The sequence below is a fragment of the Cottoperca gobio genome, chromosome 9, assembly GCF_900634415.1.
Source record: "Cottoperca gobio chromosome 9, fCotGob3.1, whole genome shotgun sequence".
Classification (NCBI taxonomy): domain Eukaryota; kingdom Metazoa; phylum Chordata; class Actinopteri; order Perciformes; family Bovichtidae; genus Cottoperca; species Cottoperca gobio.
This window is the reverse complement of record NC_041363.1, coordinates 3,227,964-3,255,243: the sequence shown is the minus strand read 5'-3', so window position 1 is coordinate 3,255,243 and position 27,280 is coordinate 3,227,964. Positions and strand designations below refer to the sequence as shown.

The window sequence follows — 27,280 nt, the reverse complement described above, 5'->3', positions numbered from 1 at the left end:
CTAATCTGTCAGTTACAAGGACTTAAGGATGCACATTTCCTCTAGATATTGGAGCCTGATCACTTTGTATTTGAATGGCGAAGGACTTGAATTTAAAGTGTTGAAGAAAACTAATTTCACTTTTTCACTGAATAGAACGTAATGTGGCCTTTGGCCATGCTATACAAGGCATATTTCAGGGTACAAACTCTCTTGTTGTTTAGTTCCTTTATCCCTGTAGATGTTCCACGTAAAAATTTAAAAGACTTGTTTGGCACAAGGCGCATTTAAAATACCACACTTAATAGGCACTGTGGTTGAGTATTCAGAGAGTCTAAGCTCTCTGTGTCCTTGAGATACTATCGTCCAATTTTAAAGAACTCTTAAAAGGCTAAATGACAAACTGCAGTTGAATGCTAAGTCATTGAACAGGCTCTGTATAATAGAACTCAGTGTATAGTATTATTCATTCTCATCTTTTGTAACTTTACAGCATTGAATTTGCCACAGAAACACCAGAATAGTGTTCCGCTTTTCAAACATGAAAAACTCTCTTAGACGAGCACACTCTCCGTTCCCTCTTTATCCTCCGCCGTTAGCACTGAAAGCTGTCAGGGAATGAGAGGTTGCACACAAAAATAACATCTGCAGTGATTATGGGCTACTGGGGGGGAGCCAAATGAATAATTCCTTATATTTCCTGTGTCTGTCTCTTTTCTGTTACAGTGTGACAGCGAGAGTGACATTGACGACAAGGTAAGACTGCTTTTCCTGTGTTTATTCACCCACCACATGAAGTGGCTGAGAGTTGTGAATAACAAATTTGAGCTCTCAACTAAAGAAGGGAAACAGTCAAAAAAAGAAGAGGTGCAAACGACACTGTGCCGGTCTCAACACTGTTGATCATTTGCGTCTCACAGAGAAGGAAAGTGACAAAGAAATGCAGAACAGCGAGAAGCTGTTCTTCTGTGTTTTCTGTTTTGCGGTGTAAAAAGACGACATCTATTATTTTTGGAGCACTTTTCTGTCTAAATATATTTTCGGTTCCTTCTAGCCCAGATCATAGCGTATGCTACATAAACTTTACTATTCTATACCTCTATTTGCTTTCTTTAATATCAGGGGTCTTCAACATTTTTCAGGCCAAGGACCCCCAAACTGGTGTATCGTGGAGCAGGGACCACCTACTGTATATATTGCATTGCGCGGCGCAAATTTCTTTTAGTTCACCCCTCTCCTTTCCTCCGCTCTGTCTCTGACTGTAGGTATGTGTGTCGGGAGCGAAAAAGATTATAAATGATACAATTAGCTTTATCTACAAACAATTTTGCGACCCCCCCTGCAGTACCTCCATGGACCCCCTGGGGGTCGTGGACCCCCTGTTGAAGACCTATGTACTAATTAATAACATCAAACATTCACATAATCATTTTAGAAACGGAGAAGGATAGCTGCTCACTTGTGCAGTTTCCAATATTGCTTGAGTGAATTAATGAAGAATCACCTAATGGGACAGTCTTTGAGGTTTTGAACATTTCTTTAAAAGTTAGTTTTATTATCACTTGACTTAGTGTGCTTAAAGAAAATGCATATTATTTTAGCAGTGATGTCACTGTGTATTTGTTCATCGCAGACTTGGAGGTGGTTGTCTGATGGCAGCCACCTGGTTACAAGATGAAACGCCTTTGGGGAACCTCACGCATTCTAATTCCTCCACAGTTTAGCAATTACTCCCTGGTAAATGAATGAGATAGCATGCCTAATCTCCTGTAAGCCTAGCTCCCAGTTCTGTGGAAATGTCTGCAGCTCTCCCTATAAATAATACATTGATAGTAGGCCCAATTTGCATTAACTGTAGCCTGGCAAGTCAATAGGCTTTTATCTCTTCATTGAAGCGAGAAGCAACCGAGGGCGCGAGCTAGTTGACACGGCAGAGAGACGTAGCAGGCCTGTCAGTCTCCATACGGCTCCCTGGCATCACTGTGGGGGGCAGAGAGGGAAGTAAAGTAGGAGGGAAGCTCTCAGAGTCTTTTCTTTTCAGGGTTTTGTTTCCCTTCATGCTCTACCAGTTACTTGAGACTTGTAACAGTGCTATATAGTAACACAAATTTTGACATTTAATATATGAAAGTTTGATACTGCGAAACTAAACAACGCTGCTAAGAGAAAAAGAAGAGGGAAAAACAAGCATTGTTTCGGCAGTTTCATAGAAACTCAGCGGTGTTGCTATGTTGTTGGTGAGGTGTTGGCCTGTTCAGAAAGCTGCTCCATATTTGGCATTTGGCACCAGGTGTGTTTGCCAGTTTAGATGGAACTGGATGCAGTTCAAGACACGGTGGACTCTCAGACATCGCTGCCAAGCTTTCAGCCATCTGATTGTTGAATTTTGTACCAATTACTACGCAGTCCACTGTCGAGAGCCAGACTGCAGCTCCGCCTCGTCAGACTTTCCTCCTCTCATACACTTGTCATCAGCACGTCATGTATCAGGTACAGGTATTTTAGCTTGCCAACCATAAATACTGAATGCAAAGCTATGAAAAACTGTGAGAGACATTGAAAGAAACAAAACATAGTACTTTAACCATTACAGTGAATAATATTAATACTAATACAAAAAATTACAAATAATGCAAAAGTCTTTAGTGCAATTAGAACCTTTGTCACGCCAGACATCCCATAATCATAGCCACATGCCCTATTTGAGAGCTTATTATCCAAGAAGCCCAAAGGTAACTATTAATATGTTCATTGGTCTAATGATTGTAATGTTACATTCCCAGGAGCAGAGGTATTAATCAAAGAAAAGCTTTCATTTGTGGCCAACAGGATGTGTAAATGAACGAAAGCATATTTCGAAAACAGGTTTTAAAGTCTTTGAAAGTACATTGTTAATGTACATGTATTTGCCAAGAGTGCAAGAAGCAAAGAACATCTGGATGAAAGCTGAAGCCGCGCTGACCTTTTTATATTCTCGGAAACACATTATTATAATCAAGTTGATGATGAGAGTTGCGAATCCTCCGTAGCAAATTGCTCAGGAAAGAAGAAGACTGGGAAAAAGACACTTTGACAGGCCATCACCAAAAGCAGATGGAAAAAAAAGATGGTGTAAAAATTGGGTTCCATGAGGAGAAAGACAAACACTGTCATTTGTAATTGCCCGCACTCAGGATAACTCGACAGCAATAATTTTCTGAAACGTTTTGCTGAAACAGGTGCCAGCTCCTCCTGTATCTCTCCAATGAAAACAAAGACTCCTTTCACATCAGATTACCAGCCACCTGAACAGCCACATTGTCAGGATTTCACAGATTAACTTAATTAGAATATTGCTTGCAGGTGTGCCCTGGGGTGCAATCAGTTACACTGTATTTTGAATAAAACTGACGAGCTGCTGCCACAGCAAAGTCAGTTTGGATTGCTGCACCTTGTGAAGCCTCAGATGCAGTGATGTGTTTCCAGAACGTGTCAGACTTGAATCCTTCTGAGATTGCCAGGTCGCCTCCAGTTCAGCGCGAGGCTGCTGTAAGGGGGGGGGGGTGGAGGTTGGGGTCTGCCCATACCTTGAAGAAACAAGCAATCAGAATCTGGGTATTGTGTTCTCACCAATGGCATTTCTTCTTGGGGGGGCCTGTCATCTGATGTCCGAGATTACATGACGTCTGACAATGAGAAGGATTCAGTGTTCGTTAGGAAACAAACTAAAAACAGCCTCGACCTTGAATTGCTTATGTCTGCACCCTGGGCGAAAAGCCACATAGTTAAGAAATCCTCATGGAGAATTAACTTTACTGCTATTGGGCATAGCCATGCTAAATCAGATGCTCATGAAGGAACTAACCACATGTTGGGTAAATCGCTCGGCAATACAGGGACTAAGTGTATTCAAGTCTGTTTGAGGCCGTGCTATGGAAATGGGAACGTCATTCATTCTTTATTCTTGATCCAAATACTTTGAACCACTTGATGTTTCTTTGTGACTGATTAAAATGTACTTACATGCCCCAGAACACGTGTTAGCTGTTTAGTGCTTCACAGAAAATGTGTTGAATGAATGGTTGTGCTTGTGTAATGGTGACATCTGTGATAAGAAGACGACACGAGGACAGTGTTAGAATGTGATGTGTTATTTAACATACATACTAGTTAGATATTTTTTACGTAGCTCATTAGAATCAGCCCATTAATTTAACTTTGCGAGAAATGTTTCAATAGCTCATTGGTTTGTTTTGGTTTGTTACTCATTTATTGCTGTAACATACTTACAGTCCATCTGGTAAACTGGTTTTAGGTCAATGTTTACGACAATCAGACAAGAATTTCACAATCAGTGTCCCAACACTGGGTCTTTGTCAAAGTGTCCATTCCAATGTTGAAGATTCGTCCTGAGCCCTCTCTGCTCAACCTCTATTCTATCAACCAGCTAATCCTGTCAACCTCTGACATGTCTGAGATACTCCAAGTCAAGACGGTCATTTTCTTTCATTGGGGAGACAGGGAAAGAGATAGAGCAGTTTGTTCATGCACTCTCCTGAAGTGTCATCCTATCTCCATTAGGCCCCACTTTTCTATCCTCACTGGCTCCTCCAATTTCCTCTGTATTCTTTCTCCTGTGCAAATAATATAGTGGCTGTCCTGTCTGTGTGCGAAACGTTAGCATGAGCCGCTAATATTCTCTGCAGACCTTAACGCAGCGGCCTCGTGTCACTACCACCGCCACCGCCGCATCACCATAGCCACAGCGGAGCACACCGAGGTCGGCTAATTCTATTTGGTCCTATTTGCCGAGCAGTCACTCAGCAGAAAGTGTATCTGTCTCTGGGGGAGTCTCCAAGGACCATTACCACATCCTGTCTATGAGCTCTTTTATGGCTCCGGTCTACTCATCTGCCAAGGCAGCGCTCAGGTTCTGATTGACACATTAATTCCTCCTCTACCCCCTTATCTTCCCTGCTGTGTGCAGATTGAATGCCATATCACCGCGTCGGAGCGTCTCTACCGGCTTATCAGTAATGGCTCGTCAGCTAGTGGTATCCTCCCAGCTGATGTATTGGGGAGGGGGGGTACGCTCTGTGAAGTAAGCAGTGCACCCGCAACAAAAAAACAAGCATTTCAAACATATCCGTCAACACCCCCGCTACCCTCACCGCTCCATTTTGTCTTAAAATGTCCATCCTCCTCTGGAAATGTGCTCCTATTTTATTTACTGCCTGGTCTTTATCTGTCTTTACCAGCGCTGTGCGTTTTTACTTCTTCCCTTCTGTCGCCATCTTGGAATAGGAAAACAGCAATAGTAATATATATTCATGTAGGTGTGTTCCCCCTCCTACAAACCCTCCTCCCCCCCACCCCCCGCTGCTTTGCAAGATCCAGATTGGTCTCCGACAGTCATCATATTCAATAACAAACAGGCCACCCACCAGGCCGCTGACAACCTTAACGTTTTTTTATGGACGGGAAAAATGGACCGGCTTAATGCTTCGACACAAGTGATCATCCGTCCTCATCTCTTTAATGAAATTAGATTAAGTGCACCTGGGAAAGAGCTGAGAAAGCAGAATGCCTCGCCACCTCCTTTAATCTAAAACCAATTTGCCAGTAATATTCCTTTCCCCCCAGCTTGGGATTCGCCGGCCCTGATTCAAAATGGAGGAGGAACGAGATGAGACGAGAGCTGACTGGTTGCATTCAGCTCCCCACAGGCACTGTGAAATTAGAACTGACACCGGCAACACAGGCCTTAATATGGAGATGTCATTTTTCTCCTCCTGCTTTTGTCTTTCTCTCTTCCTCCTTTCTTCTCTTATTCAGTTCCTTCCTCTATTCACTATGGTGTTCACTTTGTCATTAAGCCAGAGAGTGAAACAAAACAGAAAAGCCCCGAGAACAAGATGCATCATATAACTTTTATGGTTAACCGTTCCCCCCTTATTTTGGTAATGTTTGTATGTAAGGCCTTAAGATTACATGAGGGCTTCTAGCTTCGCAGACATAAACATCTCATGATGTTTCTCACATCTTGATATTGCAATGAACCTTGAGACATTTATTTCTTTAATTTATATTGAGCTGTTTGGAACTGCTCACATTTCTGGTCAGCCCCAAATCATGTGCTCTGCAAACTGTCATTTTCTTTTTTTGTGGTTGTCAAGAGATACATCTGTTGTGCATTGAGTGCACAAGTATGCGGTGATCAGGGAGCACATTTGGATTTGTCTCTGATGTGAGGAAGGACGCCTTTAGTATTAGCAGTATTTGATGTGAGTTTGTGTACATGCTTGAAGGGAAGTGAGTGTAAGGGCACGCTCAGCGGTGAAACCCAGCCCTAGTGCATGTTGGGAAGAAGAGGCGTGATGACAGAGAAAAACTTGGAGCTTCTGCAGGGCCAGCCAGAAGACACAGCCAACTGACATCAGCAAAGCCTGCTTGTCACTAGCAATGCATGTCATACAGCGATGCAGGGACAGTCAACATGGCCGTGGCGTCATTGATGTGGCACCAAATAGCCTGGTCCAGATTCTTTCTTAAAGGTTAGCACTGATGTTGGCATTGAGGATGAAAATAGAAGGATTGTGGCAAGCAAAACCACGCCAGCCACTCAGAGCAGGGGAGGTGTGAAAATATCAAGACTGTAATCTTCTTTCACTTACTGCCTCCACTCAGCGAAGCTGTTTGTGTTGGCAGAGGGTGTTAATCGGACAAATAGTCGTCCCTTTGTTCTGGTAAATTATAACACACACCCTGCCCTCTTTCTTTGAAACACCAGTGCTCTGCTCACGCTTTGAGTCACCACTCAGCCATGTTCAACAGCTTGTGATTATTGTTATTGAGGGACTTATTGTTGCCTCGATGAACATGGGGTTTCGGTATGTGTTTTTCTTCCACCTCAACCAGATCCATTTTTACAGGTAGTTTTCCTCAATCACTAGTTTTCCCACCTGAGAGCAGCCAGGTGAAATGCTCGATTGCACAATTTTCTGCTCGAGATCTCGTCAGTTCAATGATACAGTGATAGAGAAAGCATGACATGGCATATTAAGCAAGAGAAGTTGTGAAGTATAACACCAGCTGTGGTGCCACATTACATCCAACTGATACTGTATGTATTAGTAGATCATTGTTAGTACTGTGGAAAACAATTGCACAAGTAAATTGCATTATTTTTAGACAACGCATTCTTTTAATGCTCCGCTGTTAACGAATGATTGCATTTGAGTTAACATGAAATAAGATTAGTATGTAATGTTAAGAGGTCCGCAGCTTTCATTGGTTGCATAACGTCATCTACTGCACTTCTTTTTAAATAATTTGATTACAGACGTAAATCAAACATTAAACCTGCCTAACCTAATTCACCTGAAGGCACTTTAACATGTTCTGAATGATGCACTCTTACAGCAGTGGAGTAATCTTCATGCCGTTGTTGGACACAAAGTTAAACAGGCAGCTAAACTGAGTAACCCTGTGCTCAGTGTGCGTCCGCTGTGCTCCAAAGCAGCATTGCACAGCATTTATTGTTTTTCAAGTGGCCTGTGTTTGAATAACAATCCAAGCACTATATACATTTTTCCACATGAGTAATAAACGTAAAATTAACTCCATATTGGGTGCAGATGTTTAGTGAAAAGAGAAAAAAGACACAAATGTTTTTGTGTACGTGGATGTAAGATTTGAGTGTTTCTGATCGTGCATAAACATAATGTCTAAGTGGGTTTTTATTCAATAAACATGGTTGGACTGTAATTACTTACACATTTCTTCTGGCTGGAAATGCAAGACAGACTTTGTGTGCGTTTAGAGCTGGCGCACCAAGACTCGTGTCTGTCCCAGCCTTGGCTTGTCTGCACAAGACTTCTTAATGCAAGAAGACTTGCTTTCCCTCCACAACAAAAGGCATATGCAATCAGGGATAAATATAGAATTCCCTGTTGTTATTAGGAATCAGTGCCATCGGGGATAATGTTTCCCTAAAGAAGCATTGCTTCCTCTTAGGCCAGGAATACATCAGTAAATGGAGCTTAGGTCCACTGTGGCTGCGAAAAGAATGTTTAGAGAGCTTCAATTCCCTTCTCAGACAAAGAGGCCAGTCAGCTAAGATACGCTAGTCTTATTTTTGTGCAAATTTTACGAGGGAAAATCAACACACGTTAATCATGAATTCACTGGTCATTGTTATGTCTTGAGGCTCTGGATTCTGTCTCCATTTACCCAATGTGTCCTAGTGAGGCCACAACCATGGGTCTTCATTGGAAGGATCATCTGCTGCCCTCATAATGGTGATGATGGACAGTAGAGGAAGTGAGCACTGAGTCGGAGCTTCTCTCCCACCCACTGAGAGAAATATATTCCATCTTTCTTTTGCTAACCACTTGAGCATCTCCAAGTCAATCTAAACACTCAGATGCTTGTGGATGGGCTGGCCACTGCCAGACCTCAAGCCCTACAGGCCTTCACGTCACTTGGGCTCTGGAGGGAACTTTCCGTGGGCGAATGTGTATGTGATGTGGAAAGCCGAGAACCCCGGCGAGCATGCTGAGATCAGGCCCAAACACACACAGGGGCCAGCTGCCTTCAATTAAGCCAGAAACCTCAGCCCCTGCAGTTCCTTATGCAGAAAACCAGCCTGCTTTGATCTGTGCCAGCCAGGGGAAAAGGTACAGGGCTTGAAAGATTACAGGGAAAAAAATAATTATTGTATCAAAGGGTGCTCCATAAAAGTTAACAGGGGGATTTTTAGGCTCAGGGGGCAGCGGGAAGCAGGTATTAACGATGGCTGTCACTCATGTTCATTTGCCAGTTATTTTCCCTTCGCCTTTTCAGTGGGCTTTAATTAGTGGACACACCTGGTCCCTCTCCGAAGTTAACTGTAGACTTCTCCCTGCCACTTTAGTTTTTATGGGCACGGAAGATCAATTCTGAGTCATGCAGGGCTCATTGGCAAGACTGAAGCCGATATGCTTGTAATTTTCATCCTGATCCACTGAAGACCGACTGCAGCTCTTGGATATGTGCTGTATGAGGTTTGGAGCCACAGACAGACACCAGCATTACAACCGTCCCCCTGCCAAGCACCACAGACGCAGGCGGCATGGGCATCCATTAAATTAATTTGACTTCATTAGTGCAGACCTGCTAGGCCTGGGGTGCCCACAGAGATGCCAGGGGGTGGAAGGTAGGGGGCTGGTGGTTGAGTGGCATCAGCCGCTGTGCTCTGAGGAGAGCGAACACATGGCACTGACAGGCGGAATATGGCCCCAGTTCTTACACTGGGACGGCTGCCAAACAAAGGCAACATGCGTCACTGGCTTTAGGGGAGCTCAATCAACACCCGGTCGGAGCATTAACGCCATGCGCGCCGCGCCACATCAGTGAGGAGGCCGCGGGTCGCTGGGCAGCCTGCAAGTCATGCATGTGCACACAGTGAATGTGGCAGCGTGATATGATATAGAGACACTGCCAACGGGTTGACCTACTGCCATCACCTTTGTGTCTGCTGCCAGAAACGCTCATGTTATTAGGTTACAAAGCTCACATTTATCTCTTGTTAGTGACTTATAGGAATGATATATGTCAGCAGTTTGTAAGTAAGTTATATTTCTTTTCATTACTCTTGGCATGCTAGTTGTCCCAGGCTTAACACACACTGTCCTGCAGTACAGTGTGTTTGGGCTCCACTGGTGTTTTCTTGGTGGAAATAAAAGCAGGCAGGATTGGAATCCTGTTTACAGGGAAGCAGTGTGTTGTGTTATTTCAATCTGAGCACATCTGTTTACAAAATACTTTTATTCCTCAGGGAAAGTAGTGCCATTACATCATACTGTAGGTGATTGAGAGTCAACTCTATTTCTTCTTGAGCTATTGGACCTTGTATTGAAAATAAATGACTGCTTTTGAGTTGAAAGTTTATCTTAATCTTTGTTATTTTTTCTGGATCTTCAAATATTTTCGGCTCAGTTGGATCCACTCCCCCCTCCCCACAGTATGGGGGAGTCAGATAGAGTGGCTTGGATTATTCTTTCCGTTTAGACATATACTTTCAGCTTCATGTGAACTCCACCAGTTCATTTAGCAAAGTTACAACTTTTCTTTACAGCACCTTAACAACATGTCTAACCTGCAACCTCTCCCAAGTCCTGCTCCTGTAACCTTTAGGCATCCGCTGCCAGCTACTGGAGCTGACCCCAGCTCTGCAGGGGGGGGTGCACCTGATAAATAGAGAAGTGTGGAAATAAATAAATAATTGGGGGCATTAAGTCCGGATAGGACTGGGAGGTAGCCTGAGGGTGGTAAGTGTTCTGTCTGACAGCAGCGGACACTTTGATCAGAGGGCCCCGTCTGAAGATCGCTTCCACATCTGCACAGGGGGAACGAGCTGTAAACTGCCAAGAAGCATTTTAATGACAGTTGGATTGTAAAATGAAAGAGGGCTCCAGATGGCAGGCAGTGCAGCGGCTGCGGTTTGGGGGGAGGCTGTTTAAACTGCTTTTTTATTGATAAAATATGGGGTGAAAAATTGCGCAGGGCTTATTAGGCGTCCCGCTGTGATGTTGCTCAGCTGGCCAAGCTGTTCACTGTGGCCCCCGTCCAAACATGCCTCCATAAATTTTTAGCAGTACCTTTAAATCTGTAAGATCCCTGCTTATTAAGTTCACCCGGGCTCCCCAAATCCCCCCACTCCGTATTTGTCCTTTGAAAGACTTGCTTGTGTCCTTTTTTTTTTTTTTTTTTAGACCCGCTGGATGAAAGCGATGTTAGGAGCTCCACATAGACTGGGGAGGTTGGAGGGGGCTTCCCACAGAGCATGCTCATTATCGTCCGCCAAGAACAAGAGTTTAGCCCTTAAACAACTTAATTCCTGCATGATTTCATTAGCTTTACTCTCCTATTGATAAAATGAGAGCAGCCTTATTAATTCAAGACACTGTGGTTGTGCTTTCCACCTCGATCCACAGGGTGCTGTTCAAGGCAGAAATACTCATCTGGGCATTGGCATTTAGCAACTGGCTGCAATAGTGGCCAGAAGGGAGGAACAGTTGGACTTAGTGGCTACCAAGTTGTAACAAAACTGCATTAACAGGGAGCGCCATCAAGTTATATTATAATAAGAGACGTCCTTCTTGGCCGACTAGAGAAGTGGAGAGTCGAGGGCTTGTCCAGTAATGAATTCCCTTTCAGAGGTGCCACCTTGAAGCTTTATAAATGCACATGTTGGGTGGAAATAATGACATTCTATGTGATTTACAGGGATGTCAGTTCAATCGGATCAACACCTTTTGAATAAGTGTCTCCCTATTATTTACTTTACACTAAATTGGTCTCGTGCACATCTTTCATCGAGACCTCAAATGGACTTTGCTTGAATTGTGAATGGATCTGATTCAAAAGGTGAAAATAATGGTCTCAAAAAAAGCCTTAGTGAAAGATATAAAATGTATGCTTTACTCTATGTGGACTGGGCTTCTTTCAGCTGAGATGTGTTGTTAGCCATGCTCTCACTGCTAATATAAAATCCATTTAAGCTGATAGGGTGGTTGACTAAAACGCTGTCGTTATGGCCTCGCAAAAATGAGCGTCTGGATTTTTGTCATACCTTCAGAAAACCGGCAGCCCCAATTTATATTCCGTAACTACCACTTCAAGGCCAACCCGCCGCGCCCCCATTCCACCCTCTCGCCTACACACGGCATCAAAGACAATTACTGTCGACATCACATCAAATTACAACTATCGGTTTGCTTGTTTGTCTCGTTATGTGGCTTAAAACTGCCATCTCCTACCCAGGGAAGGTCCCCTCCCATCTGCCCACCCTTATGGGTCTACACACGCACACACACACACACACACACACACACACACACACACACACACACACACACACACACACACACACACACACACACACACATCCCCTTTCAGCACAAAAAAGGAGAAGGGACAGGCAGCCGACAGCCTAATGGACTAATTTGTAATTGCGAATGAGAAAAAGCTGAGTTGTTGGACGTGTTATAATTTGACAGAGAGTGGCAGCTCTGAGCTGGACAATGACGCTTTAACCACAAATCTCCCCCCTCCTCCCTCCTCTCCCTCTCCTTCAAATGCTTTCTTTCTTCCCCTCCGTGGAGAATATTCAGAAAGGAAGGTGATGGGAGAGATGCTTTCGGCACATTCTGCTGCTCAAAGCTCCTGGCTCTGTCATATTTCTTTTCTTTCCACCACCCCCCCTCACATCCCCCTCCCTTCTCTACCTTCACATGGATCCCATAGGATAGAATAGGGAAAGTATCTCAGAGCATTCAAATGCGTTTGAAGTGCAGGACAGATGGGGGGCTCGAGGGACTGTAAAAAATGAATCGAGGCTAGTAATAGGAGAGATGTTTTGAATCCTCTCCCGCATAAGATATTTATCAGGGGCCCTTAGTGGTGGAGGAAGACTTCAGAGTGCTCCCTTAATGTAGCATCTGATGACTAGTAGGGGGGCTGTTCCAGGAAGTACTGCTGTTAAACAGGAGGGGAACATTAGCGGGGAAGTCTCTCAGGGCCCGCACGAAGAAGAGGAACAACACGCAGGGCGGCTCTTTCCCAGCATGCAACACAGGACAGAGAAGAGAGGTGTACAAGAATATGTCCCAGAGCCCCCCACCAGCCAGTGATATCACACGAGGTACAGAGCAAGACGTTCTGTACTACCATTCCCAAAACGCAAGGCACATTTGAGTAGACGAGGTACTTCAAATAGTTGTGAAAATAAATAACACAAAGCAGAAGCAGATGAACAGAAGGCAGTGACTGCGGGTTACTTCAGCAGTCGCTCACATCGTGACTCCCAGGGTGAACTCAACATCGCACATTTTATATTTAGAAGGATCTGCTTTATTATGACATGTGTACCGGTCAGAGCCAAAGCAGTGAGCCGGTTCACTCAGCAGATCATCTAAAGAGAAGGCACTGTACACACACACACACACACACACACACACTCACTCACACACATCACGCTTGATCTTCTTTTGACGATTGGTGTGAATACAAATCCATTTGATGCCACAAATTGTATCCTCCAAAGTGAAGTTAAAGTCTTTCTTTAAATCATGGGATGTGAAATGATCCATCAAAACACAGGATAATAATGATGCATCAATTAAAAGTGATCAAAAAATAAATAAAACTAGTAATTCTACTACAGTCTGCCATGTTTTTATCTTTATATGCCAAACACATCAAAGAACAGAAAGTACATCACAAACATTAAAGTATTTGTTCTCAATTCTTGAATGTCACCAAATGTTGTTTAGCTGATTTCTAATTTCAATGACCGGAGAGCAACACATGCGTGTCACCACCTTGAAACCGTGTACATGTGCAATAACAAACGGCAGTAATGGGTCGAGCCAACCAGGGAAGTCTCTGATCACAGGAGACTAATGGCCTCTGAACTGATCACTGAGGCTAATAAAGACCAGCTAACGACATAGCCGCTTCGTTTGCGCTAATTGCTCTCCCTGGACCTCTGTGGCCCGTGTCTCCTGAGCATCTGTTCTCAGGCATATTCCCTGACTCAGACTCTGGCCTCAGCCTCAAAGCCGGGCACACGGCCAGAAACAATTGTCCTCTGATGTCCTTTTACTACGGTGAGGTGCGGAAAAACATTGTCTGGGTATATTGTTTGTTTTGCCAGATTTACAACTGGAGGTGTCCGTGTGCAGATGAGGAGCTCAAACCTCACAACAGCTTTACACTGTTGATACCTAATCATTATTGAGGTCAATGTTGACTTTGTTGATAACCTCTGGAGACCATGCATTGTTTGACCTGTATGCATAATCTTTATCACATCAATGCTCTGTGCACAGCCAAATCAATATGCATGTAAATAAAACATACACGAATGATTGGCTTATTAAACAGTGAGAAGATGGAGTCACAAAGAAGAATAGCAATGTGTGAGTCTTCGTTTGGTATTTAGCTTCAAGTAGCTGGAAGTGATTTCTTTCTACACCGCTTTATCTGGAATCCATATTATTAACTTCCTGTTTTGAGGATTTTTTATTGAAAGCAGTGACGCTGTGTTTAATCACTGCTGTTCATCTGATCGTGTCTGTAATATAACAGACGCTGGTTTCTGTTGCTTTCGTTCAGACAAAGAGAGACGGTGAGAGTGGGGAGCAGGAAGCTGCTCTGTGCACCCAGGTGCTGCCATTTGCACAGGTATCAGGCTGTGGAGCAGGTGTGAATGATTTACTGCCCAGTTTCATCTGAAAATGGTCCCATCGTTCTGTTTCTGTTCATTAATTGAGTTTTGAAAGATTAAGAGCATTTTACAGCCATGCAAATCACACAGATGCCTAAAATAGTTTATCAGAATTAATTTCTACATACAGTATGCTGTAGATAAAAGGTATGTTGCTATCCATACAGTAGACATTGGTTACACCTTTTTATTGAAGAAAAGCAATAAGCTTTGATTTATGATTATCAGACGAGTAGGCATCTAGCAATGAATGAATGAATACATGTTGTATAACAGAAGCCCTTTAGCCTTATTGGAAAGTGTGCTTCGTGGGCCCAAAGCAGCAACTCTGCATTACTCCTTAAAATCATAATAAACACAAAAAATATGGACAAATGTAGTTAGTGTGTGATATTCCACCCACAATGTGTGTTACACATAAAAACGTGAAAACGTCCATAGACACCTAGAAAATGAATTGATGCTGAACAGACACTGTTTTCCATTTCCAAAATACAAACATATTTCAAGTCTGCAGCGACTCTCAAACACGATATCCCCTGAACTAACATGGCACATGCACATGCTGGGCAGCTTTAATATACTTGTATATCTGTCTCTCGGTTGTGAATCAGCCTACAAATCAAATGCATTTAAATTACAAAGACTTTTGAGATCAGCCACATTTTATATGGAGGCGAGGCAGAGCACCTATATTTTCATTGTGCAGATCTTAATGCAGACGCAGCAGTGGCCATTTTGGAGCACTGACGCATGGTACAGAATCACAATGGGCAACAATTTGCATATCATTTCATGTTGGGTATATTAGATTAATGGCTTGTGACTGGTGTGATGAATACTAATTTAGCCTTAAATCATGTCACTGTTCCAACATCAACGGCCTGCCCAACGTGCAGCAGAGCAGCTAAGCAGCCAGACATTTTATAAGGTCAGCTAACTTCCCTAACCAGACTCTTCCTGTTCCTTATTCGTTCTAGCCGGTCATGGCACTTGTTGTAAATGTGTGCTATTCCAGGGATTGTTTCACTGCTCTATGTGCCCACCACAGGGTTTAATAACGTATCCATTTACCTCAGCAGACAATAAAATCTGCTGATAGTCAGGCCAGCAGTGGCGGCGAAGCTGGATCTGATGAAAATCCTAAATGTTTTTCCAACCCCTTCTCCCAATGGCCCCAGTTTGACTCCCAGCGTGTTGGGTCCTGGTGCAGGGGAGCTTTTTTGCCCGCAAGGCGTAATGATGGTAATGTTGTGTGAACAGGCTACAGAGATACATAGGAGAGCAGAGCATCATGCAGTCTTTTAATGTCATCATAGACTGTTTTGACTCAACCACAGGTTGTGCAGTAAAAAACAAAACGTGCAGGGCATGGACCCAAAGACCAAAACAGCACTCCTGATCCATGTCCATGGTGGTTACTCAAAAGCATTTAGTCTGACTTTATCATTTCTTTATTTATTAGGTTTGAAACAGATTATAAACCAGTGTGAACTGAAAATGGTATGCCAATAAAGTTAATTTAATATACTCTGAAATATATTGAATCAAGAATAATAAAATATAGCAATGCCACAATCAATTCATATTAAGCTTATACCTGCGACCTGTGTAGAATCCCATGTGTGAGAATCAGGTCGATTCTCTGTACACAAACACATGCATGCACAAGACCTTTTAATATGAGAGGCACTGCACACTGAAATGTAAAAAAGAAAAGAGAAAAGTAATTGATGCAGCTTAGTTTAAAGCCAGGCGAAGTACGGCAGCTCACCAGTACAGCATCATTACAAATTACTGAAGTGTACCCCAATAATTGTAGGAAAATATTTTTGAACCAAGCATTATTTTACTGGTTGTCCCTCATGAGCACTTACCCCGATGAATATTCATGTTGGTTTGTCAATAAAAAAGTCATTATGAGCTGGTAAGATGCTGCTATTGAATTCTAACCATGCTGTATTGGTTGACATGGTATGGCTCTCTACGGCGCAGCACAGCTCTACTGTGGATTGAAATATATCCTGATAATTTCATTGTTTTATTTCATTGCATTAGTTTCTAAATGTTATGCTAAAGCACTTATTTTATCGGTATGTGGAGATGTTTTCACATACAGGACTGTGTGCGAGTGTGTGTCACTTCATACATTCTCCTGAGAGTAGATGGCTAGCCAGGAGTACAGAGGGAGGAGGTGGGAGGGTGTCCAGAGGGAGTGGTTTGATTGATGTGTTTTGGGGGTAGAGGACGGTATGTGGGGGTAGTCTTGGGGATGAGGAGGGGATGGGAGCTTGATGGGACTCCGCAGCAGGAGGGAGGCAGGGCTCTTAAGTGGGGGAGGAGGGGATGGGAGCTTTAACCAGCCCTAGATTGTTAGTGACAGGCAGATACTTCAACACTTAAAGTAGAAGGTTTGATTTAATCACAGAGCTGTCATTTGTTATTTGTCTGGCTTGCTCCACCGGGGCCACGGCTGATCAACTGCCTGGTCCCAAGAGAGCCCTTTTTCCCCCTGTAATGTCTAAATCCCCTTCACAAATTACAAGCCTGCACCACCTCCCATCCCCATCCCTGCATCCCCCTCAATGCTTCAATCCTGCCATGTTAAGAGACGGTATGGGGGGTTTGCAAATAGAGAGAGAGGCGGGTTGGCAGGACACGATGAGGGGCGGGAGACAGGTAGTGGGGAAGAGAGAGGGAGATGGAATGGCCTGAGGGCCACTAAAGATCATTAATAGGACTGTCAGGGAGGTTGCCAGTTGGTTAGCGTCTCATAAATAAGAAATGAGCTCCTCCCTCCGCACCCATTCGAGTTCATTAATAATGCCTGCTGTGGCTATTTTGTTGCATCGTACTTTGAAGGGGGGAGAGACAGAGAGATGGAGCATGATAAAGGGGAATTCAGGGATACAGGGCCTCACTTCTCTGCTCTCTTTGGTAATCCATTAAGACGGCCTTCCAAATTAGTAATGACTCCCCAGCACCCCAGAACAGAGTCAATTAATCCCACAACCTGTGAGAACGATCGAACACAGCGGTGGGACTGGTGACAGGAGAAGGGAGAGGATGAGGTAGACGTATCTAAAGCCTCCATCTACTCTGCCTCCCTGTGACTATTAGACATGTTCTTTGCAGCCACTGTTCTTTCTTAATTTTTAAATAAATGACACCAGTTACAGCCCACCATTCTATTGGGATCTGGACTGCAGGAAAAGGAATCACTGGATGGAGAGATTGAAAGTGAGGAGAGAATGGGGTTGGTTGTTAAAGGGAGAGAGGAGGCAGGTTCAGAGGGGTCACCCTCCAGGTGAAAGCATTGCCTTTTAATTAGGGTGGAATGATATGATTCTTTTATAAAGGCCAGGGGCCTGGGCACTGTTGAGGCTGATGGCAGTCAATGGTGCTCATTAACCCTCCTTCCCGCTCTCAACTCTCGACATGAGTCCGTTTGAGAAGGCATAGATAAAAGGCTCCACCAGGCCACAAGTGACAGGAGGGCTTCTGGGTTTCTGCTCCAAATACTCCCTTCTGCTTTCTTTTCTTTCACTCCTCACTCTGTTTCCCCCTGTTCATCCCTTTCTTCTTTTGGTCACCAACATCCTAAGCCCCTGTGCTTGTCATGGATTATGCTTCATGAATCAAAAGTGAGCTACTTTGGGGAAATGGGGTCTGCCGCACAAGTTGTGTTACATTTGATAACTTCTTCCTTTCATTGGGCGTTTTATTATAAGGAGAGCCACAGATGAGTCTTTCTCCATAATTTGCATGCGAAGCATTCGTATATTTTTCTTTCATTTTTACGTTTTTGTTTGTTAGCTTGTGCCCTGGGTTATTCATCTCTTCTTCCTGAATGTAAAGAGTGGCTCTTAGTGCTTCTGGTTGTTTGAGAGTGACAGGGGTGAGAGAGAGAAAGCATGGCAGACAGAATATCAGCAGGCCGGCAGCCAAAGAGCCATGATGTATGATTTTATTCGTCCCTCTTTCCTGTTCCTGATTAGGGGCCTTTAAACTGTGATCGATCGGCCCTCAGACTAGCCTCAAATCAAAGGCAGACACTGTATGTGCTGAGTGAGAGGGAAACACATGGATGCATTAGAGGCCTGTGGCTCTGAGGTGCACAGCAAGAGGTTGATTCACTTTGTGCAGGCTAGCTAGGAAATCGGACGACATGGAGGGGGGAGTGGGGTGATGAAAGACCATGGCACACACTTACATGCTGACGGGTAGAAATGCATGTCTGTGCAACCTGTCATTACATACCCAGCTACAGACACAGATAAGCCTGACCTCCCTCAGGTCCTCCTGTCTCATGAGTGTGTTGCCAGAGTGGTCATGGGCAGGTGGGATTGCTGGCTTTGACAGTGCAGGTCATGCCTCCGAACATCAAGAAGGAGGCTGGAACAAGCGTGTTCAGACGTCCCCTCTATATGACCGCCAAACCCAGATGCTTAACACTCCCCATCTTTCAGTTCACCACATTTTCCTTCACCTCATCCAGCCCCACTGCATTTTCTCCAACACCTCCCCTCCTCACAGTCTCCATCCACTTGAGATTAGCCCCAGTCTTCAAGAGACAACCACTCTGCAAACAATTTATGATGCCTTTCTAAGGAAGTCAGATCTTTCGTCTATACCTCTGGGACTTTATTCTCCCCCTCTCTCTTCTGCGGCGCTGCCAAAAGAACATTCTGATATGTAATCTCTGGCTGGAGGAATGGCAGACAGACAGACACATGTGCACAGTGCACATTTGTTTTCCTGCTCTTGACCTACGATCGACTGTAGAGCTGAGGAGAGAGAGCGAGAGAAAGGCTGCCTTACAACAGATGGTTCTCCTTAAGGAGCTGAGATGAAACTCTTTGTGTTACAAGTGCTCTTTGGTCTTTTTTGAGACTGCAATCGGTTCAGGCTCCCCTGCTCGGCTTCGTTCCAATGTGCTGAGGCCAAATTGAGTGCATAGGTATGCATACACACACACACACTGAGTATCTGATGAATGGTCTCACCTGTCCTTTTGCTTTGAGTTATTGAACAAACTGAGTTCCAGCCAAGGCTAATAAATTAACCTTGGAATTGTTCTGGAATCAGACTTTAATTATTGGTCTGATTTTAGATGGCTACATTGGGACTGCACATTTTCATTAGCAGTTCAATATAACACAGATTAGAGGGATATGAATTCCCAAAATGCATAAAGCCATTCATATTGCTGTAAGTAATGGAACATGTTTTGTTCTAATTGTGTGTAATAGAGCACATATAATCATAATCTATCATATGCATCCAGGTTATCCAAAGCAATGTAAGTACTTTGCCCATTGGAAGCAGATATGTTTTAAGATTTAGAGAAGAGCCACCGAGTAATCCACAATTGTTATTTCTTTGGCTCTAATGAATGATCACGGCACACGTCTCACCGTGCAGCTTGTTAAGACTGATATCTGGAGCCCCCAACAGATTGATGTTGAATCTGAATAGGAAATGGAGTGCGTCTGGCAGCCGAGGCCTGTCTCAGAAGAGGGGGGAAAAGGAAGAGGAGCGATTGCGTCCCCAGCAGAGTGATGGCATCACTTCTCAAAGCGCACACGCTCGTGACAAGTAAACTGAAATCATCATTGATGTTATTTATTTTCAAATGTTCCCCGCTTGACAGGCGACATCTTGTTCGGCACGCATCCCAAGGGAGGCCGCGGTGCTCAGCGCTTCTCGGCTCCATCACGCGCAGACAGCCGCTCGGTGCTGACACCAAAGCAGTGGGACTCACTAGAGACTTGCTCTGGAATTTGTCACAATCCTGCACCGCATGAAGAAAACACAAATGCACTCAGCTCCTTGTTTACACACATCAAGATCTGTAGCAATGCTTGTCTCCCACCTCAGCATCTGCCACCCCACTAGAGAACAAGAGATTGTTTGCCCAAAAAAAAAGAAAGTCCGTTAAAGATTTGATTTTTTTGTGCTAGATAAATGTCAACAAAAAGTTCTATCTGTGGAAAGACTGTGTGCCGCAAATGCCAAAGCACCGACTTCCTTTCTCTGTTTGATTTAGACATGACACATGGAATTCAGGAGTAAATTAACTGTCGAAACAAAATCTTAAAATATTTCCCAGAAGCCAAATCAAATCTTTGTTAATCGTTGTTATTGTAAGTTATTTTGCTTAATCAGAGATTTATCCAAATATTGTCAAATGACCAATAGTAATCGTTGCATGTTACGCTCTGTTTGTTACCCTATTTTTTCCAAAGATAGTTGAAGGTTTTCTTTCTTTCTTTCTACAGTTTTCCACTGTAATCTATCACAGACATCATAGTCACAGTTCCAACTGCACAATGCTACCAACAACATACTGTAAGCCCACCAGCCCTGCCTGTCTCAGCACAGTCAGGCTCAGTGTCTGTGTGTATGTATGTGTGCTTGCTCGTTTTGTGTCTTTGGTAGCCTGGCCCATCCATTCATGTGTACATGGCCTCATTATCAGTCAGTAGCTGTCTGAGCTCAGGGGACACAGTGCAGATGAAGAAGCGAGCATGGCGGTGGGCAGGTAAACCAGCCATGAGCCAACACCAGAGCCAAGATCCCCCCGGCACAGCTCTGCTAAAAGAGTCCATTTGTCAAATGTGCCTCCACCGAGGCCCGCCAGGGAGTACATTACTGGCTGGGGCCCCTGCAGGGATCGGTCCTCTGACTCCCAGACACACTCACTCACCAGGCTGGCCGCCCAAGGTGCTTCCTACAGTCAGCAGTGACCAGCCCCCAGCCTGCACTCATTCGATTGGCTCATTAATAAAACAGCCCCCACCCGAGAGCAGGGGATATGCTCCAATGCTCTGGACATTGCTCTCTCCAGCTAATGGGCCAGCCGGGAGAGGCCTTTGTCTGCACCCGACTCCCTCACATCCTTCAACATGTCAGACAAGACAATGCAAGGAAGGATGGAGAGCTTTGACTGTGTAAAGCCCAGATCATGTTGTATGTGAGCCGGGGCTGGAGCTCAGTATTCACCGTAGACCTCAATGCGTCTTCAATCTGGGCAAGTGCCTGAACTTTGCTCCATCAATCCCACTTAGCCTCACTTGGCCGAACCTCCTCAATTGTGTCTCCTCTCAAAATGATTATGGACTGGCTAGCATGTGTTACCACCATAACCCTATCTACGCATTTTGCAGTGATTCCCAGCTTCATCCACCTCCTAGCCCGGACAGTGTAAACGTAACTATTTTGTGTCTTTCTCTACCTCTTCCTGTTGTTGCCTGTTTAGCTCAGATAGAAGCTGCTCTGATTCACAGCTGGGCTCCTGGGGGAGAAACAAGAGTTTTGTTTGTGTTGTTGTAGGACGTAAATCTAACAAGAGAGGTGGAGATGGAGCACTAAGGCTTATGGATCCCTCAGGGGTCTTACCGAGCCCCTCACTAAATAAATCTGAATTGAAAATACATATGGAGCTGTAAACTGTTCGCATAAAGGATCACTTGTTCTCCTAGAGGAGAGTATCAGATTTACTGGCTCAACAGTCTGTATACTGGATCTCACCCACAGCACATGAAGGAAAACATGCGAGAGACACACAGTTAGTGTACATAAAGTTCATTGAAATGTTTTCGTGATGTATCAAGTCGGAGCCTGAAGACTTAACTTTGCTTTGACATCCATGTTTGCACCTCTGCATGAGGTGGTGAATCTGCATATTCTGGAACACAATCACCAGGTGACCTAAACCTCTGGCTGTTTAGAGCGCAATTTAGTTACTGCTATTACCTTAGATATCTACTTCCTGTCTAGCAAGGAGACAGCAAGTGGAAAGAGGAAAATTGGTACATAATATCGCCAGACACAACTTACGGGAAGAAGTGGCTCTCCTCAATTATTAGCTTAAGGAAACAGTCTAGAGATTTATGAATATCCCCAGGTGACTTAGAACAGCTCTAGTCACTTCCACATGTGACCCTAAGGCTGAGTGGTTGACAGGGACCTTCCAGGCCGATTAGTCTCCCAGGCCCTAGCTGAGACGACTGCCTTGTTGGCAGCTGGGGGCCAGGGGAGCATAGCCTCTTGAGCTCAATTGGTAAAGATTACAGATGTAGAGGCCCGATGAGGGCAGCCAGTTGCTGGGTCACCACAGCCAGGGAGGCCCTCCTCCTTGACACTGGGTTTACTGTTACCCTCAGTCCCTTGAAGAGGAAATAACAGAGGCGCCAATTAAAGCTTTAAGACATTAAATAAAAACCCTCTGTTGTTGCCTTTAAAACATCCCAGTTAATGCGTGTTTGTCTTTACGATGGAACCCCAGTCAGCTGCCATCGTTCTGCTTTCTATTAAAGAGGGATCGAGTGGTTCTGTGTTGAGTTTTTTCTCTCCCCCTTCTGCAATCTTTCCCCTGCTTTCCAGCTCGTGGCTTGATTGCCATATAAACAACCTTTTTTATTGCTGAAATACATACTGTTAGAGGGGAGGAAGTCCATATTTTGTAGACTTTTGAGGTAGTAAACAGCTTACCTTGGTGAACATCTGCAGGCTATAATAAGTACACTGTCTGTACTGGTTATGTGGATTTACCAATCAGAATACATTTGCAAACCAAAAGGCTTCTCTGATAGGGGTCTCATGATGAGCCATGATATTTGAAGGTTTTGTTTAATGAATCAAGCCGTTGCAGGAATCCCAAGAATTCAAAATCCTTTCTCAAATTAAACAGGCTTTCAGGCAGAGAATCGTAAAGAGCTTTAAGTTTGAGATCCCAGCTGGCACACAAAGCCTTTTATGCAGTTACAGTACAGTGTTTAGATTTCTTAAAATATATATTTTTTTATAGTAATCCTAGTGGAATATTCTTTATTGGACCAAAGATATTTTTCTTTAGCTGCACACTAAGATGTCTGCTTTCGTATGTTTCTCCTTTTCTGTGTGCGTCACCTCTCTAATGCAGCGCAGCATGCATGCACTTAGTTTGGGGATTTCTGTGTTATTGAATTTAGATAACCTGTTAAGTGGAAAGTCTTACTGGACAGAGCTGCATTATAGTCTTCTGCCTATGTGTGAGGGGAAGGAAATAACAAGCTCAGATAAATAAAATGTATTTCACGTTTGAACACCAAACAAAGCGAATATCTTTGAGTTTGAAAGTGGTTGGCTTTATGTGTCCAGTCACTTCAGTGCATGGGATGAATCTCAGGCAAGCAGGAAGTTATGATCGACAACCCTGCAGCCAGTCTACAAAGGCACAATAGAACAAAGGAACAAAAGACCAATATGAAACTGATGTCAAAGGCTCTCTGCTTCTGTCTCTGGTGCTGTATTGGTGTAATTAGCGAGGAAGGCCCTTGCCCTTGCACCAGTCTTCTATCAACATGAAGAGGGCAAGGGCAGCTCACTTGGGGGGAATGGAAGAAGTGGTCGTACGGGGTATGTCCCGAGGGAGAACAGGGTTAGAAGTCATAGCAGGCCTGTGGCCAGATGAACGAGAGAGCTGTGGTGGAAAGAGGCTTTTCTGGCATCATGACTGAGCTCCCTGAGCTGAAGTGCCTAATCCATATTACATGCACAAAGGCCCCGCAGATTAGCAGACATCTTCATCAAAATGAATTAAAATTTATCAATTTGTGGGGGGGGGGGGCATAAGAGTCTAGAGAGAAATTGGGCTTTTACCAAGAACTGCTGAAAAGACATTTCCTTCTAAGGTTCTTTATAGGTTAAGATATTCAGGTTGAGAACCTTAACCTCTGATGTGGAAGCCATTAGTTTGGAGGTCAAGGGTCTTCTGGCTAAGAATATGGGATTTACTACTGACACACCCAATTATGGGCTAAAATGGAAACCATCTGACTGGTGTTAATGTCTTAACTCATTTGCGGTATCTCAGTTCCACACTGGCTGAGGATTGATAACCATTCTAGCTGTAAAATGTGTTCCTGTGTTCACATAAGAACACAATATTAAGTAATACCGTGCCCTTCAGCATGGCCTCAGTTAGGCTGTATTTTATATAATAATGAAATGTGATTGAATAAAGACAATCTTTTTGTTGATGTGCTGTAAACGGTTGAAATCTAATTCCAGTAATTTTCTTGGTCTTCTCATCATTAATTTGTCATTAGCTGGTGATAATATTCCAGAGACTCCTCATGCTTCCAGTATAAAGGAGGTATTCTTCTGTGAAATACCAAACAAGAGTACAACGAGGGCAGTGTGTAAAGAGTGGCACGATGAAAAGAGGGATTCACAAGCTTGATTTGTTGGTTGATTAAATGGAAAAGGTTCATGTGTGTGGTGTCATGCAGTCATTGCTTGTACAATGGCTAATATATTCCAGCCTGGCCTCTTCCAAGGCTTCACATCGGTTCCATCGTTGCGCTTGTTTGCTGGGGTTTGGATCCTCAGTTCACCTGGTGACTTGTGGTTTGTTTACCTTGGGTTTTCCAAGTAGACTGGAGTTTTGAGCAACTAGTTTGCCACCAGTTCAGTGAAGAGATTACTGTAAACAGCTGGCGTCTTGGTCCATAATTACATTTTATTTTGAATGATAATGTGATATTCCTAACCCAATTTAAACTAATTTACTTGCTGTTGATTTGTGTTTTGCAAGGGGGACTTCTTTGACCATTTTCTTATTTGTTGGACGCTTGTTTCCTGCTCTGACTTTAGTTAATATTAGATTACGCAGCTTCTCCGTGTGCTGTCTTTGCCACATTCAGTAACTAGGCAGTTTAAGGGATTCTCTCATGAGAAAGTCATTGTAAGAGTATTATTGGACTACAATCCATACGCACTGTAATAATAAGTTGAACAAAACATTTTGTAATCACTTTATAACACTAACTTAATCAACCATCCGTCTTTATTAGAAACACTCCTCTCGAAGTCTAAAAATGGGCCAAGGTCATTTTTGACTGCAGCATATCTTTCTTTTCTTTTTTTGAGGAAGGAATACGCTATATACAGAATGAAGAGCACAATGTTCCTCTTCCACATCCCCTATGAGACAAAACTGTGAATCAATAAACTGCACATAGTTAATCTACGCACCACCATCTTAGCCTCTATTTTAAGGGGAAGCCGGCAGCCATTTTGTTTTCCTGAATGGCTCCTGTGAAAAGCAGACGCCTGTGCATGGCGTTAATTAAGCCATAGTTTTAGAGCCATAATTGATTAAATCATAGAGTCAAAATAGAAATCGCGGGGCCCCAGCAGCTGTGTCTTGCTGAATTAAAACCAGTGGCATCCTCTGCTGGTGAAAGGATATGTTAATAATGCCTTGAATGCAATCAGATTTAGTTGTTTTTGTCCTTTTTTAAGCCTGGGTGCTTCTTTTTTTCCCTAACACTTTTCCTCAAGGGGTCTTATTATACACTTCTGTAACACTAGAGAGTTAGTGTGAAATGCACTGGGAAGCCAAAAGACCCTCCCCCAGCTCCCTTAAATCTGTCAAAGCATCTGCCTCATCCACCCTGGCAAATCCTTTGACGTGTGGGGGCTAAAGAGCAGGCCTTGTATCATTCATGAATACTGGTGGATTTCCATTTCTGACACTACGCAGACTTACTGCTGGGAGCACTTGTCCCCACATTCAATCCTCGAACAAGAAATGCTGCAGCATATGGTGACCGTGGAGACGTCGCATGTGTACAACTGCTCCAGCATGTGCAATCGTGCACACGCACTCGCCCGGTTTATTTATTTTGTACATGAAGACATTCACTATGTTGCACACATACAATCAAAGTATGAATTTGCAGGTAATATATAGAGGAATTTCTACAATATGTACTGTATGTCCCCTGTGGTTTCCATCATCTGTGTTATCCACACTCCTTCTTGCTCCCACTCTCTCTGCTCTTTTCCCTGGCTGACCGTATCTCTGCCGTGCTATGGTACAGGGAGGTAATGATGAGAAATGGAGTTATAATGCCAGTTGTTAAACCTCCGGCCGCACAACAAATGTGCTTCAGAGACCCTGCATTTGTCTCTGAATGGATTAGGTCTTTGCTCTGGTAACCCTATATTTAATCTCACTCCAGCAACTGTGCCGGCAACTGTGTTTCTCATGGTAACAAATATTCTGTCATTTTCTCCTGCTTACGTCTTTAACCGCTGTTGCACCTGAACTACTGCAGACTTTTACTTTGCTCTCAGTTATCTGTTCTCCTCTGATACATGAGGAGTGGATGGTAAAATACTTATCTTAGTGTTTGTTATCTGTGCGACAAAAAACAGTTTGTCTGTGCGAGTGGTTCTTGGACAAAACTTCTGCTGCCAATCAGCTTTTAAGAGTCCTTTTAATAGCTCGGTGTAGCCTTGTTATGTTCTGCACATTGCCCATGTGGTCAAGAGCTTGTGGATATCCTGTCATGGGAGGTCAGATAATGTTCTTTTTATAATGCATGCCTTTTCTATATGTATTATGCAATCCGATTCACCTGCGGCCCCCAGTGTTGCCTTCAAACCTGTAGTATTTTGACAATAATAAAATGGTTTGACAACCTTTGACCACCTGCTCAGGGAGTAATGGCGGTTCCCTTAGTGCCACAGTTTATATGCTTATGTTTTCAGAGCAAGAGAAGTCATAGAATGTTAATAAACTGGTGCCAGGCTGTATTAAATTATCAATGTGCATGAAAAATTCATTTTCAAACGTCTTTCACACTTTCTGAGTCGGAGCACAATTCACTTTTATCTTGTTAAAGGAATGGAAATTTTATTACAAGGGAAAATGACACCACTTGTTTTTCATTTTCCGTTTCACATCCCAAGCAGCGAGATAGCTCTGATTATTGCGAACACTTTCGGTGCTCACGCATAATTTGGTGGGGTTTGTTTGTCCTGTATGTGCTCTATAACTCGGGAGCCAGTGGCATGGCTGTCCTCGCAGACTGCAACGCTGCAGTGAAGCATATCAGAGGTTGTTATTGCAGGCGACCCGCTAAGTGCCCATAAATTACTTGCTAATCTCACTTCTCCAATTTCCATCTTCTTTTCTTAGTGTAAATTATACCCTGGTGGAGACAAATCAGCAACAAGACCACACAAGGCTGCACCTTCTCTTTGCATGTTTTC

The 27,280-nt window shown here is 43.7% G+C and overlaps 1 protein-coding gene across 12 annotated transcripts in view; it reads left to right on the top strand.

The window, feature by feature from the left end:
• Positions 1-27,280, top strand: part of fbrsl1 (fibrosin-like 1) — a 253,600-nt gene that overhangs the window by 167,256 nt on the left and 59,064 nt on the right. For 8 of the 12 annotated variants that reach the window (XM_029439300.1, XM_029439298.1, XM_029439303.1 and 5 more), the window contains one exon: positions 706-735. The exons of the other annotated variants lie outside the window; for them this stretch is intronic. In XM_029439300.1, the coding sequence (XP_029295160.1) occupies positions 706-735 (30 nt within the window). The remainder of the gene's footprint in view (positions 1-705; positions 736-27,280) is intronic. 12 annotated transcript variants of the gene reach the window in all.